The sequence below is a fragment of the Anolis carolinensis genome, chromosome 4 (assembly GCF_035594765.1).
Source record: "Anolis carolinensis isolate JA03-04 chromosome 4, rAnoCar3.1.pri, whole genome shotgun sequence".
Lineage (NCBI taxonomy): Eukaryota > Metazoa > Chordata > Lepidosauria > Squamata > Dactyloidae > Anolis > Anolis carolinensis.
The window spans coordinates 3,487,776-3,501,244 of record NC_085844.1 but is presented as its reverse complement, the minus strand read 5'-3'; the positions used below and the strand labels follow the sequence as shown (position 1 = coordinate 3,501,244).

At 38.9% G+C, this 13,469-nt stretch overlaps 1 protein-coding gene across 1 annotated transcript in view; it reads right to left on the bottom strand.

Annotated features, from left to right (window-relative positions):
* slc39a4 (solute carrier family 39 member 4) overlaps positions 1 to 13,469 on the bottom strand; it is a 72,205-nt gene that overhangs the window by 25,078 nt on the left and 33,658 nt on the right. The window contains exons 2-4 of the mRNA XM_062979887.1: positions 12,190 to 12,468; positions 5,291 to 5,495; positions 4,750 to 5,207 (exon numbers count right to left, since the gene is read on the bottom strand). Of these exons, the coding sequence (XP_062835957.1) occupies positions 4,750 to 5,207; positions 5,291 to 5,495; positions 12,190 to 12,468 (942 nt within the window). The remainder of the gene's footprint in view (positions 1 to 4,749; positions 5,208 to 5,290; positions 5,496 to 12,189; positions 12,469 to 13,469) is intronic.

The window sequence follows — 13,469 nt, the reverse complement described above, 5'->3', positions numbered from 1 at the left end:
GTTGCTGTGGTGAAGTCTGGTGGTCTGGGAAATAAAGTATTGAGGTATTGGTGGTAGTTAAGGTAAAGGGTAAAGGTTTTCTCCTGACATTAAGTCCATTATAAATGGGTTATATAGCTGTGTGGAAGGGCCTTGAGTCTACGCTTGTCAGGACCCAGGCTGCAGAGCACCAATAGCCATGCTCAGAGGCCAGAATCTATCTAATATCTTTATTAAAGGAATATATAAAGTCAGTAAAAACAAGTGAAGAATATAGTTCAGAAGTAGACCTTCCAGAAAAGGTCAAATATAGTCCAAGGAAACAATGTCCAATATGAGATATTAAGGTCCAAAGTTGTAATCCATTAACCGAAACACACACTTTGACAAGCAAAGTGAGGGGAAATGACAAGGTCCTTTAGTCCATGGAACTTGACAAACAAGGCTGGAAGCAAACTAGATTCTTGGCAAACAAGGCTTGATTCAAGACAACAAAAGCAAGGAACAAGAATAGGGTCCGTGGCGAATTCCGTGGCGAGGTCCGGGGAGCAAGGCAAGGCTGGGACGAGAACAAGGTCCTGGAAACATGGAACTGGAGTTGCGTAGTCTACACACGAAATCACTCCCGAAGCTGACGAATTGACTCCGCAAGGATTTCTTTGCGGCCAAACACCTATATAGGATCTTGTTTTCCCGCCAAGGAACACTTTCCCTGGGGAACAAGAAACGAAACCCATACTGTGTCCAGATGCAGGACTCCTTAAAGTTTCCCAAGGGAAACAGACTTAATCAGCTAATTGTCTGGCAGCTATCCTGGCGCTCCTGCGAGTCGCCTCCCGAGCGCTTCTATCTTGATTATAATAATCCCGGCGAGAAAATGGGGGAGATTTCTGCTCAAGGCTTGTTTGGCTGACTTCTGGTGGGCAAACATCTTGCAGGTGCAAGGGCTCCACTTCTGGCTGAAACGGTGGGAAACCCAAGTTTTCCTCTTCATCTGCCTCAATAGTACCAGGAACGGGACTACATGGCCCATGAGTCATCACAACGCTGCCATATAATCCAGTTAAAATAATATAATAATAATAATAATTTTATTTTTGTACCCTGCCACCATCTCCCCAGAGGGACTTGGGGTGGCTGTATTTTATAGGTAGTGTGGAAGAGGCCTAAGTGAGGCCTAACTCTGCCTGTCCCCTGGGCTGAGTGGGTTTCTAGGAGAACAAGTGGGCGGAACTTAGCCTTCTAACTGGCAGCAATTGGATAAAAACAATTATTCCTCTCCCTCTAATTAGGGCTTTATTTTTCTTTTCTTTTTGTTGTATGAACGTAGAGGCATGGATGAGGGGTTGTGCTGCCAAGTTTAGTGTTTCTGGGATGTGTAGTTTTGTTGTTTTGTCCTAGGCCGAAATTTCATTACCCTATATATATATATATATATATATATATATATATATATATATATATAGTATATTATTATATTATTATTATATTATTCATTATTCATGACGACATTGAAACTACAATAGAGAGAAATCCGCGTGGAAACTGCAAGAGGTACCATAGATTGTTGTACATGGAAATAAGGGTAGTAAATAGTTTTTAATTTATTAAATACAGTTATATATTACAATTATGTATTTTTGTTATTTAAACTATATCTATTGTGAAAGTATGGTTTTTTTCTCGAAGTGACACACCACCCAAGTCATACTAGGTTTTTTGGTGAATTTTGACACACCAAGTGCAAAAGGTTGCCCATCATTGCTGTAGATGCATCCTGGCTTATTTTGCAGCAGCTGCTGTGAGCGACAGAGATCTGTTCTGACGATTGAGATGCTGCAAATGGATGTTTGTGTTGACTTCTTTGTTGTAGTTCAGCCCATGATTGTGTCTGCTCCTAATGTCAATAAGGAAGTGGATCATGGGATTTCTGGGCCTGCGAGCCAGCATGAGATTTTAAGTCCTGAAACTGAGCAGTCTGTGACTCAGCAGCTAGTGAAACCCACATTCCAGATGCTGCCGAGAAGTCTTTCTCTAGGGAAGCAAGGTCAGAGGCTGAAATCAGTTCAGAGGATGAAATCCAAAGTGGAGAGGATAATGAGCTGATAGATAGGAGACTTAGTCTTCGTAAACTCCGGGCTGCTCAACAGACTCGGCAAAGTGTTGTCGAAGGCTTTCACAGCCGGGATCACAGGATTGTTGTGTGTTTTCTGGGCTGTATGTCCATGTTCCAGAAGTATTCTTTCCTGACGTTTCGCACACATCTATAGCAGGCATCCTCAGTGTTATGGTTGAGCCTTCGGGCTCCGGTAATGAAAGAAGGGGTCGTAAGACTCCTCGAGAGTCAGACACTCTCGAGGAGCGTGAAAGGAAACGGCTCCGGGATTTGTTTGCAGAGCCGACAGATGAGGACTCATTTGAGGGTTTTTCTGAGGGTTTGGAGGAAGAGATGGCCAGCTCGGAGGAGGACGACATGGAATGGACTCGTGTGAGGGAGGATTTGGGTGTTGGGGAAACAGGCAATGAAAGCGTGGGAGGTGATTGGCGGGTTGCAGGATCAGACCCATGGACTGGCTGGAGGGATGGAGCGGGATCCACAGCTGGGGATGCTGTGGGGCGTAGTCGAAGGTGCTTAAGCTCTGATGAGGATAATGATGTTGGGGCGTCTGGAATTGGGATGGCAGCTGACAGCGATGATGAGCTTGAACTGTGATAAAATGGGGTTTGGGACCAATGTCTAATTGCGTTGGGCAAGGTAATCTGGACGGACGCTTGGGCTCTTGTTGGGGAATTTCCTGAAGACGGGTGTGATTCATTACTGGATACGTAAGTTTACCAAGGACACTGGGCATTGACGGCGGGAGGAACTGTGCGGGGTTTTTCTCTGTGCAACTTGTGTTTAATCTTGATAGCTTGGACCTCCGTCATCTTTTTGACGGGCAATACCTACTTTCACTGGATTGACGCTGGACTGACTGACTATGATTCCGGATTAACCCTTCTGCTGGCTATCGGTGTGACCTTTGGACTCCTTGACGACTACGCTTGGCTATTGATCTTCTGGACCGGATTGGGACCCTGCTGACTGCCGTTGCCCTAAACCTGAAGCTTGACTACGACCACGCTTTCGTTCGCTGCAGGAAGGAGTAAACAAGCCTGGTTTACTCCCCTGCTGTTCCTGAGTAGCAGAGAGGAATCTGCCGCCAGTCTTTTGTTTACATTCCAACTCCTGTTGTTCCTCTTTTGTTTGCATTGTTTGCCAAGCTGAAGTAAGCTCTTTGATTTAATCCGGATTATTCTCCTGTTTAACCCGGTTTTTCCCTTTGAACTGTTTAAGCTCAAACTGAGCTGCTTTTTGTTATTTAACACACTGAAGTCAAGTGTTTGCCCTGTTCTTTGTTTCTTACGGGCGTATTTTAGATCTGTAACCTCAATAAACTGAGTTTTGTTTCACTTGCTGGCGTTCTGTCTATGACACTCAGAGGTTGTGAGGTACCAGAGAGGAGAGAAACGTCTCGAGAGAATACTTCTGGAACATGGCCATACAGCCTGAAAAACATACAACAACCCCAGACTCGGCAAAGGTCACAGTGCTTGTTAGAGAAAGAGCCATTATCAGGTAGTCAGGGAAGGCAGCATGATTTCATGTCTATATTAGAGAAACCAGAGAGTTTTTCCAGCAGTCTGGTCAACACTGGTTATTGAGACAACATCTCTTGCCATGTCCTGGTCAAGCCTGCTAAGGGAATTCTAGTTCCATGTCTTCATCATTCATGTCTCATGCTACTAAATTTGAAGGATTGTTCCTGGATTTTTGTATTGGATTGTTATGCTGCCTTGTGTGCCCTGGTTCTTTTGTATTCCTGTATCAGATGCCCTATTGTTTTGGGTTTTTGAAACTACTCTTGTGCCTTGAATCTTGTGGACTATTTCATACATTTAGACTTTCACGTTTTCACTATTTTGGCTGAACTGCTTTTTATATAATCTTCAATGAACTGCTTTTCTGATTTAATTTGGGCTGCAGTGTGGTGGTTAAGTACAGAGGTCTTGGAGTACGACATTCCTGTCTTGGAGTGCGACATTCTTCCTGTGATCTTTAGTTTGAGGAGGAATTGTCTTCAGTAGGGTTTGGAGTGTGACTTCTAGTTTGAGGAGGAACGGTCTTCAGAAGAGTTTGGAGTGGAAACCTACTTCTGCTGCATCCCGATCGATGGGAGAACAGATCCCCGTTGCTTGCAGCAGCTGCCGCTGCTTCATGAAATGGTATTAGCAGGTCTTTGCAGTCCATAGAGATTCCCTACAAACAGGGATCCTCAAACTTTTTAAGCCAAGGGATGGATCATGTTCCCTCCAACTTTTGCGGGGACGAACTATAGTTTGAAAAAAACATATTCCTATGCAGACTTATTGGTAGTGCAAAATAATACATGAAAGAACAAGTGTGGTCCTACTTTTGGCCGATAAGAGAGTCAAGTTGATGAGGATTGTTGTTGTTATTGTGTGCTTTCAAGTCGTTACAGACTGATGGAGACCCTAAGTCTAAAGGACCTTGGAGGACCTCATCCGGCCCAATTCTGGGGACCCCAGCCCTACAGTGTTGCCATGTTTATGGATATGTAGTGATTATGAATCAGTGCAATCTAAAGGGTAGAGGACCTTGATCCTTGTCCTATAGTATTGCTGTGTTTATGGATATCTAGTGATAATGAACACAAATCAGTAACAGATTCATTACTGCGATCATAAATGCCAACTCATATTGCTTACCGTGTCCCAGACTTGATGGTCTCCAGTGGCAGGTAGACTTCTCCTCCGACGGACAATAGGACTTTCTGTTGTGTTTGCATGGTGTCCTGTTTCTTCATCATGGTGGTGGTGGTCCGTTTCATTGCCATGATGATGGTCCCCATGATCTCCATGAGCATGTCCTTCTGAATGATCATGTACATCTCCTTCATGTGTATGGTTATGGTGGTCACCGTGATCATGGCCTTCGTGGTCATGGTCACCATGATTGTGGCCATCATGTCCATGGTCATCATGGTTGTGGCCATCATGGCTGTGTCCGTCATGATCGTGACCATCATGACTATGTCCGTCATGATCATGGCCATCATGGTTGTGTCCATCATGATCATGGCCATCATGGCTGTGTCCATCATGGTCATGACGTGCATTTGCAGCCACCGAGCCGACCTGCAGCTCCTTCATGAGTTCCGTCAGACCTGTGGCAAACCAAAACCAGACATGGTTCTCACTCCATGTTCTCCAGATCTTGGCCAATACCCTCTCCAAACCCAGGACTTACCTGCCAGTGTGAGGTTGTGTGTCCCATTGCTGTAGCGCTGGAAGATGTATTCCACAAAGTAGTTCTCGGGAGGAAGCGCATGGAAGCAGCCCCCCTCCAGCGCATGGAAGGCCATGGTCACCAGAACACGCCTTGATGGGTCTGACGTCACGTGGCTGGAGATCTTCAGGCTGTTCTCAAGGATCTGGTCCACTCCGGCGCAAAGCTGGGAAGGAGAGAAAAGCAGACATCCAAACACTATTAATTCTGTTTGGAACTGGATTATATGGTCAGTATAGACCAGGCATGGGCAACCTTTGGTCCTCCGGGTGTTTTGGACTTCAACTCCCACAATTCCTAACAGCCGGTAGGCTGTTAGGAATTGTGGGAGTTGAAGTCCAAAACACCCGGAGGACCAAAGGTTGCCCATGCCTGGTGCAGATCCATATATTGAAGTTTGAGCTGCACTATCTGGGTTTACATTAATTAATTTATTTCAAGTACTGTATAAACTCAAGTATAAGCTGACCCGAATATAAGCCGAGGCACCTAATTTTACCACAAAAAAACTGGGAAAACATTGACTCCAGTATAAGCCGAGGGTGGTAAATTTCAGAATTAAAAATAGATACCAATAAAATTACATTAATTGAGGCATCAGTAGGTTAAATGTTTTTGAATATTTACATAAAGCTCAAATTTAAGATAAGACTGTCCAACTCTGATCAAATCATTATTCCCATCTTCTTCAATGTAAATGTACTTATGGAGCCTTTAAATAATAATAGAGTAAAATAATAGATGTAATAATAATAATAATAATAATAATAATAATAATAATAATAATAAATACAGGAAAATAATACATGTAATAATAAATAGAGTAAAATAATAAATGAAACAATAATAATAATACTAATAATAATAAATACAGGAAAATAATACATGTAATAATAAATAGAGTAAAATAATAAATGCAATAATAATAATAATAATAAGATCAGAAACTTTGATCAAACGATTATTCTCATCTTCTTCAATGTAAATGTGCTTATGTATCCTTTTAATAATAATAGAGTAAAATAATATATGTAATAATAATAATAATAATAAATACACGAAAATAATACATGTAATAATAAATAGAGTAAAATAATAAATGCAATAATAATAATAAGATCAGAAACTCTGATCAAACCATTATTCTCATCTTCTTCAATGTAAATGTGCTTATGTATCCTTTTAATAATAATAGAGTAAAATAATATATGTAATAATAATAATAATAATAAATACAGGAAAATAATACATGTAATAATAAATGGAGTAAAATAATAAAGGCAATAATAATAATAATAATAATAATAAGATCAGAAACTCTGATCAAACCATTATTCTCATCTTCTTCAATGTAAATGTCCTTATGTATCCTTTTAATAATAATAGAGTAAAATAATATATGTAATAATAATAATAATAATAAATACAGGAAAATAATACATGTAATAATAAATGGAGTAAAATAATAAAGGCAATAATAATAATAATAATAATAAGATCAGAAACTTTGATCAACCATTATTCTCATCTTCTTCAATGTAAATGTCCTTATGTATCCTTTTAATAATAATAGAGTAAAATAATATATGTAATAATAATAATAATAATAAATACAGGAAAATAATACATGTAATAATAAATGGAGTAAAATAATAATAATAATAATAATAATAATAAGATCAGAGTGAAATAATAAATGTATTAATAATAAAAAATAGAGTAAAATAAATGTAATAGTAGCAACAATAATAGAGAATAATAATAAATGTAATAATACCAATAATAATAGAGAAAAATAATAAATGTACCCTATATTCTTGAGTATAAGCTGACCCAAATATAAGCCAACCAGGACCCTCACCCGAGTATAAGCCGAGGGGGGCTTTTTCAGTCTTAAAAAAGAGCTGAAAAACTAGGCTTATACTCGAGTATATACAGTATTTATATTCCGCCCAGGACTCAGATCACAATGAACATATACATGGCAAACATTCAATGCCATTAGACATATGAAATATATAGACAGACACAGAGGCAATTTAACATTTCCCAGCTTCCGGCTTCATGAGGGTATGCTCAATTCCGGCCACAGGGGGGAGCTGCCACTTCTCCGTCCACTTGTGACACCGAGTCCTTGATGGAGTGCTTCCTCATTCTTCCTCATGCTGATGGAGCCAGGGGGAGAACGGCTCTTCCTCATCTTTTGTAATTTGGACTTTCTTTTTCTGGTTTTTTTAAAAAAAATGAAAGATAGGATGACTATGTCTTTTGTGGCCAAATTTGGTGTGATTTGGTTCAGTGGTTTTGTTGTTTACTCCATGGGAAAAAAATGCACATTACATTTTTATATATTTAGATTAATTATTAATTAATCTATATATATAATTAATTAGGAAGATGCATGGGAACTGGGTTTTTTTAAAATGAAAGATTGGATGACTATGTCTTTTGTGGCCAAATTTGGTGTGATTTGGTTCAGTGGTTTTGTTGTTTACTCCATGGGAAAAAATGCACATTACATTTATATATATATATACAGTAGAGTCTCACTTATCCAACGTTCTGGATTATCCAACGCATTTTTGTAGTCAATGTTTTCAATACATCGTGATATTTTGGTGCTAAATTCGTAAATACAGTAATTACAACATAGCATTACTGTCTATTGAACTACTTTTTCTGTCAAATTTGTTGTTAAACATGATGTTTTGGTGCTTAATTTGTAAAATCATAACCTATTTTGATGTTTAATAGGCTTTTTCTTAATCTCTCCTTATTATCCAACATATTCGCTTATCCAACGTTCTGCCGGCCCGTTTATGTTGGATAAGTGAGACTCTACTGTGTGTATATATATATATATATATATATATATATATATATGTAGATTAATTATTAATTAATCTATATATATAATTAATTAGGAAGATGCATGGGAATTGGATCCACATGCGGAGAATGGACGATTTTTTTTAACCTTTTAACCTTATTTTTTTAACCTTTATCCTGTGAGAAAACATCAAAAAAAATTTATTTTTAAACAAGAAAAGTTTATCAAACTGCGCAAACTTTTCCTCGCAGCACGTTTTGTTACTGTTTTCCATAGATTTTCAACCGATTCAATATTTTGTGGCAGCTACAAAAACGAAGCAAGGACTGCACAATCACTTTCAAACCAGGAACAAAATATATTTTCCAAAGTTTGTTGCATAATCTAATGCAGTTCCAAATTGCCTTATAGGGCAGTGTAGACATGACTCGATGCTATGCAATCCTAGGAGTTGTAGTTTGATGAGGAACCAGCACTCTTTGGCAGAGGAAGCTTGCAAAACTACAAATCCCAGGAACCCATGGCATCGTGCCATGCCAGTTAATATGAGGCCGAACTGCATTAATTCTGCAGTGTAGACACACCGGCAAAGTTGCAGTGTAGTTGAAAGTTCTTCAAAGTTGAAAGAGTCCTACTTTCTTTCGCTGTCTTACTAGAAAGGGCCACGTCGTTTCCAAAAAACATGTTCATTTCTAGGGAGTTCGGAAATTAGGGGAAGTCCGGTTTGCGTAAGAGCGTTGTACGGAAATATGGCACCACGTTGCTGCAATGAAAGCATCAATGGTGCGTGGTGGAATTTCCCCCTTTTTTGTGCAATGCTTTCTTAGCATACACATGACAGCTCATGTGTGGTCTATGGAGGAAAGCGCATGATTCGGTTCATTCAGAGCCACCTCTGACCCGGATTCATGGCAGTCTCCCATCCAAGTCCTTACCATGGCTGGCCCTGCTTAGCTCCCGTCTTTAAGACTTGTTACTTTCTATATAATCCACAATTTCCTGAGCTTGTAAATATCTATGCAAATATTGCAATGATGGATTCCTGTGAAACGCTGGGATTTGTAGTTTGGGGTAATAGAGAGAGTCAGGATTCTTATCTAGGGAGCTTTTATAGCTTCAGGAAACTAGAAATCCCAATATTCCATGGGATGCAGCCATTGCAGTAGAACTGTGTTAAAAATGCATATATTTGAAGTGCCTGTTGGAAAATCATATTCCCTAACCTCCTCCTCTATTATTATTATTATTATTTTATTATGACACAGCAAACAAGATAAATATGCTGGATTTCGTATCACAAAATCACAAGTCGAACACTTCCCAAGTGTCTAGGACTGTGTGATGTATTATTATTATTATTATTATTATTATTATTATTATTATTATTATTATTATTATGACACAGCAAACAAGATAAATATGCTGGATTTCGTATCACAAAATCACAAGTCGAACACTTCCCAAGTGTCTAGGACTGTGTGATGTATTATTATTATTATTATTATTATTATTATTATTATTATTATTATTATTATTATTATGACACAGCAAACAAGATAAATATGCTGGATTTCGTATCACAAAATCACAAGTCGAACACTTCCCAAGTGTCTAGGACTGTGTGATGTATTATTATTATTATTATTATTATTATTATTATTATTATTATTATTATTATGACACAGCAAACAAGATAAATATGCTGGATTTCGTATCACAAAATCACAAGTCGAACACTTCCCAAGTGTCTAGGACTGTGTGATGTATTATTATTATTATTATTATTATTATTATTATTATTATTATGACACAGCAAACAAGATAAATATGCTGGATTTCGTATCACAAAACCACAAGTCGAACACTTCCCAAGTGTCTAGGACTGTGTGATGTATTATTATTATTATTATTATTATTATTATTATTATTATTATTATTATGACACAGCAAACAAGATAAATATGCTGGATTTCGTATCACAAAACCACAAGTCGAACACTTCCCAAGTGTCTAGGACTGTGTGATGTATTTTCGGATGATGCTGCAGATCCCAGTAGAGTGGCCTTTTGCAGTTGGCAGATTGTAATTTTGTCAATGTCTATTGTTTCCAAATGCCAGTGGCTGAGATCTTTTGGCACGGCACCCAGTGTGCCGATCACCACCGGGACCACCTGTACTGGTTTCTGCCAGAGTCTTTGCAGTTCAGTCTTGAGGTCCTGAGAGCGGCTGAGTTTTTCCTGTTGTTTTTCATCTATACGACTGTCACCTGGGATAGCAACATCAATGATCCAAACCTTTTTCTTTTCCACAACTGTGATGTCTGGTGTGTTGTGTTCCAGAACTTTGTCAGTCTGGATTCGGAAGTCCCATAGTATCTTTGCGTGCTCATTTTCCAAGACTTTTGCAGGTTTGTGATCCCACCAGTTCTTTGCTGCTGGCAGGTGGTACTTGAGGCATAAGTTCCAATGAATCATTTGGGCCACATAGTTGTGCCTCTGTTCGTAGTCTGTCTGTGCGATTTTCTTACAGCAGCTGAGGATATGATCAAGGGTTTTGTCAGCTTCCTTGCACAGTCTGCATTTTGGGTCATCAGCTGATTTTTCGATCTTGGCCTTGATTGCCTTTGTCCTGATGTCTTGCTCCTGGGCTGCAAGGATCAGGCCTTCTGTCTCCTTCTTCAGGGTCCCATTCGTGAGCCAGAGCCAGGTCTTCTCCTTCTCAGCTTTTCCTTCAATGTTGTCAAGGAACTTTCCATGCAATGTTTTGTTGTGCCAGCTGTCAGCTCTAGTTTGTAGTGCGGTTTTCTTGTACTGATTCTTTGTCTGCTGTGCTTTGAGGAGTTTCTGATTTTTGACTTCAATCAAGGCAAGTTCTTCACTTTGCTTTACATATTCTGCCAGGGCATGTTCTTCTTCTTTGACTGCTTGCTTTACTTGTAAGAGTCCTCTGCCCCCTGATCATATTACCTAGCCTCCTCTATTATTATTATTATTATTATTATTATTATTATTATTATTATTATTATTATTATTGATGTTCATTATTATGCTTATTATTATGTTTATTATGTTTATTTTTATCCTGCTTTCTCTCTCCATACAAAAACTCAAAGCAGCTCACAACTGAAAGCATTTCAACACAACTTAAAAATATACAAATATACTCTATCCAAAACGTGAAAATTTAAGAATGCATATACTCTGGATATCTTTGAATTTTCAAATTTGACGCTTCTGTGATTTGGATTGCTGTTAGAAATTTGACCTCAAACTTTGGAATTAAAAATACTAAGTGAAATAAATAAATTTGGAAGGTACAGTCTGGCATGCAAATAATAACAGAGCTTGTAATCAGAGCATGGAAATTCCAAGAAGACTTATTTGACCATGCTCATAGGATTCAGAACATCAACAGATTTTAGAACATCAACAAGTCCCAGGTGTCTCGGGCAGCAAGTCAGAGGAGTCTTCCTTAGATAGGGATGCAAGGTTAAGTTTAAAGATTCATTGTCCCAGGCGTTCTCTTAGGATAGCTGGTAAACGTGTGGGAACTCAAGGACAAAGGAATGCTTTCTCAGCCTGTACGCATGGTTAAATAAGGGAGAAACAGGGAAAGAAGAAGCAATGTTGGTTTTGGAAACAGAGTTCCTGTCTTGCCTGTGCTCTTGGAAAAGTATTCTTGCTTTTGTTCATGCCTGGATCTTGTATTTTGGATGGTGTTTTGAAGCTCATGCTGCCTTTTTTTCAGGATTTATTTGTTATATTAGAAACTTTGAACTATATTCGGCAGACTGCCTTTGCATTGGAGTATCGCCATTTACTGACTGCCTTGCATTTGGATTATTGTTTTTATTGACTGCCTTTATACTTGGATCATTGCTTTATTTACTGCTTTTTATCCAGTCTTTGCTATCTTTTAGCAATAAACTATTTAAACCAAGCCTGCTGTGGTGGAGTGTGTGAGAGCAAGGTGGACCAGCCAAGAGGTACAACAGAATCAAGGATACACATGGGCCAGTATCATTTCTTACCTCCTTTTCTTTCCCGCTGTTTTTGATATTCTGCTGGACGGATGCCATCAGCTCCTCGGCCTTCGACCGGGTGGCATTGCCCTCGGAAAACTCGGTTTGGAAATCCCGGACGCGGTCGACCCAAAGGGCATCGGCCGTGGCTTTGCAAGCGGACTCCGGATCTGCAAAGTAGAAGAGCAACGCGGCCGAAAAGGGCACCATCTCCGCGGATGTGAGGTTGGCCTGGCTCGAGGGAGGATTCTTCCCCGCCAGAGCAAAGACGTCCGAGGCTGAAATGCACTGGAAAAGAGAGAAGGAAATGCTGTGATTGTGGTTGTTGTTGTTTATTTATTTATTTATTTATTTATTTACAGCATTTATATTCCGCCCTTCTTTCTCACCCCGAAGGGGACTCAGGGCGGATCACATTACACATCTAGGCAAACATTCAATGCCTTTTAACATAGAACAAAGACAAACAAACATAGGCTCCGAGTGGGCCTCGAACTCATGACCTCCTGGTCAGAGTGATTCATTGCAGATAATTGCAGCTGGCTTGCTCTCCCGCCTGCGCCACAGCCCAGGCCCAACGTTCCCCACGCCAAGGCCCAAAGTAACCCACAACCTTACAAAACATGCAATTAAAAAACCGACAAAACATAATATATGCAAACAGAATTAAATATACACTTTCAAACAAGTTGTTGTTGTTCAATATTTAGTTGTACCCTGCTTTGCCCTATGGGTGAATGAGGTTCACAACCTTAAAAACAATGAAGTTTAAAAGCTGTAACATATAAATGTTAAAACGAAATTAAAAATACCATAGTTAAAGCAAAGTATTATTATTATTATTATTATTATTATTATTATTATTATTATTACAGTAGAGTCTCACTTATCCAAGACTCTCTTATCCAACGCATTTTTGTAGACAATGTTTTCAATACATCGTGATATTTTGGTGCTAAATTCGTAAATACAGTAATTACTACGTAGCATTACTGTGTATTGAACTACAGTAGAGTCTCACTTATCCAACATTCGCTTATCCAACGTTCTGGGTTATCCAACACATTTTTGTAGTCAATGTTTTCAATACATCGTGATATTTTGGTGCTAAATTCGTAAATACAGTAATTACTACATAGCATTACTATGCATTGAACTACTTTTTCTGTCAAATTTGTTGTTTTGGTGCTTAATTTATAAAATCATAACCTAATTTGATGTTTAATAGGCTTTCCCTTAATCTCTCCTTATTATCCAACATATTCACTTATCCAACGTTCTGCCGGCCC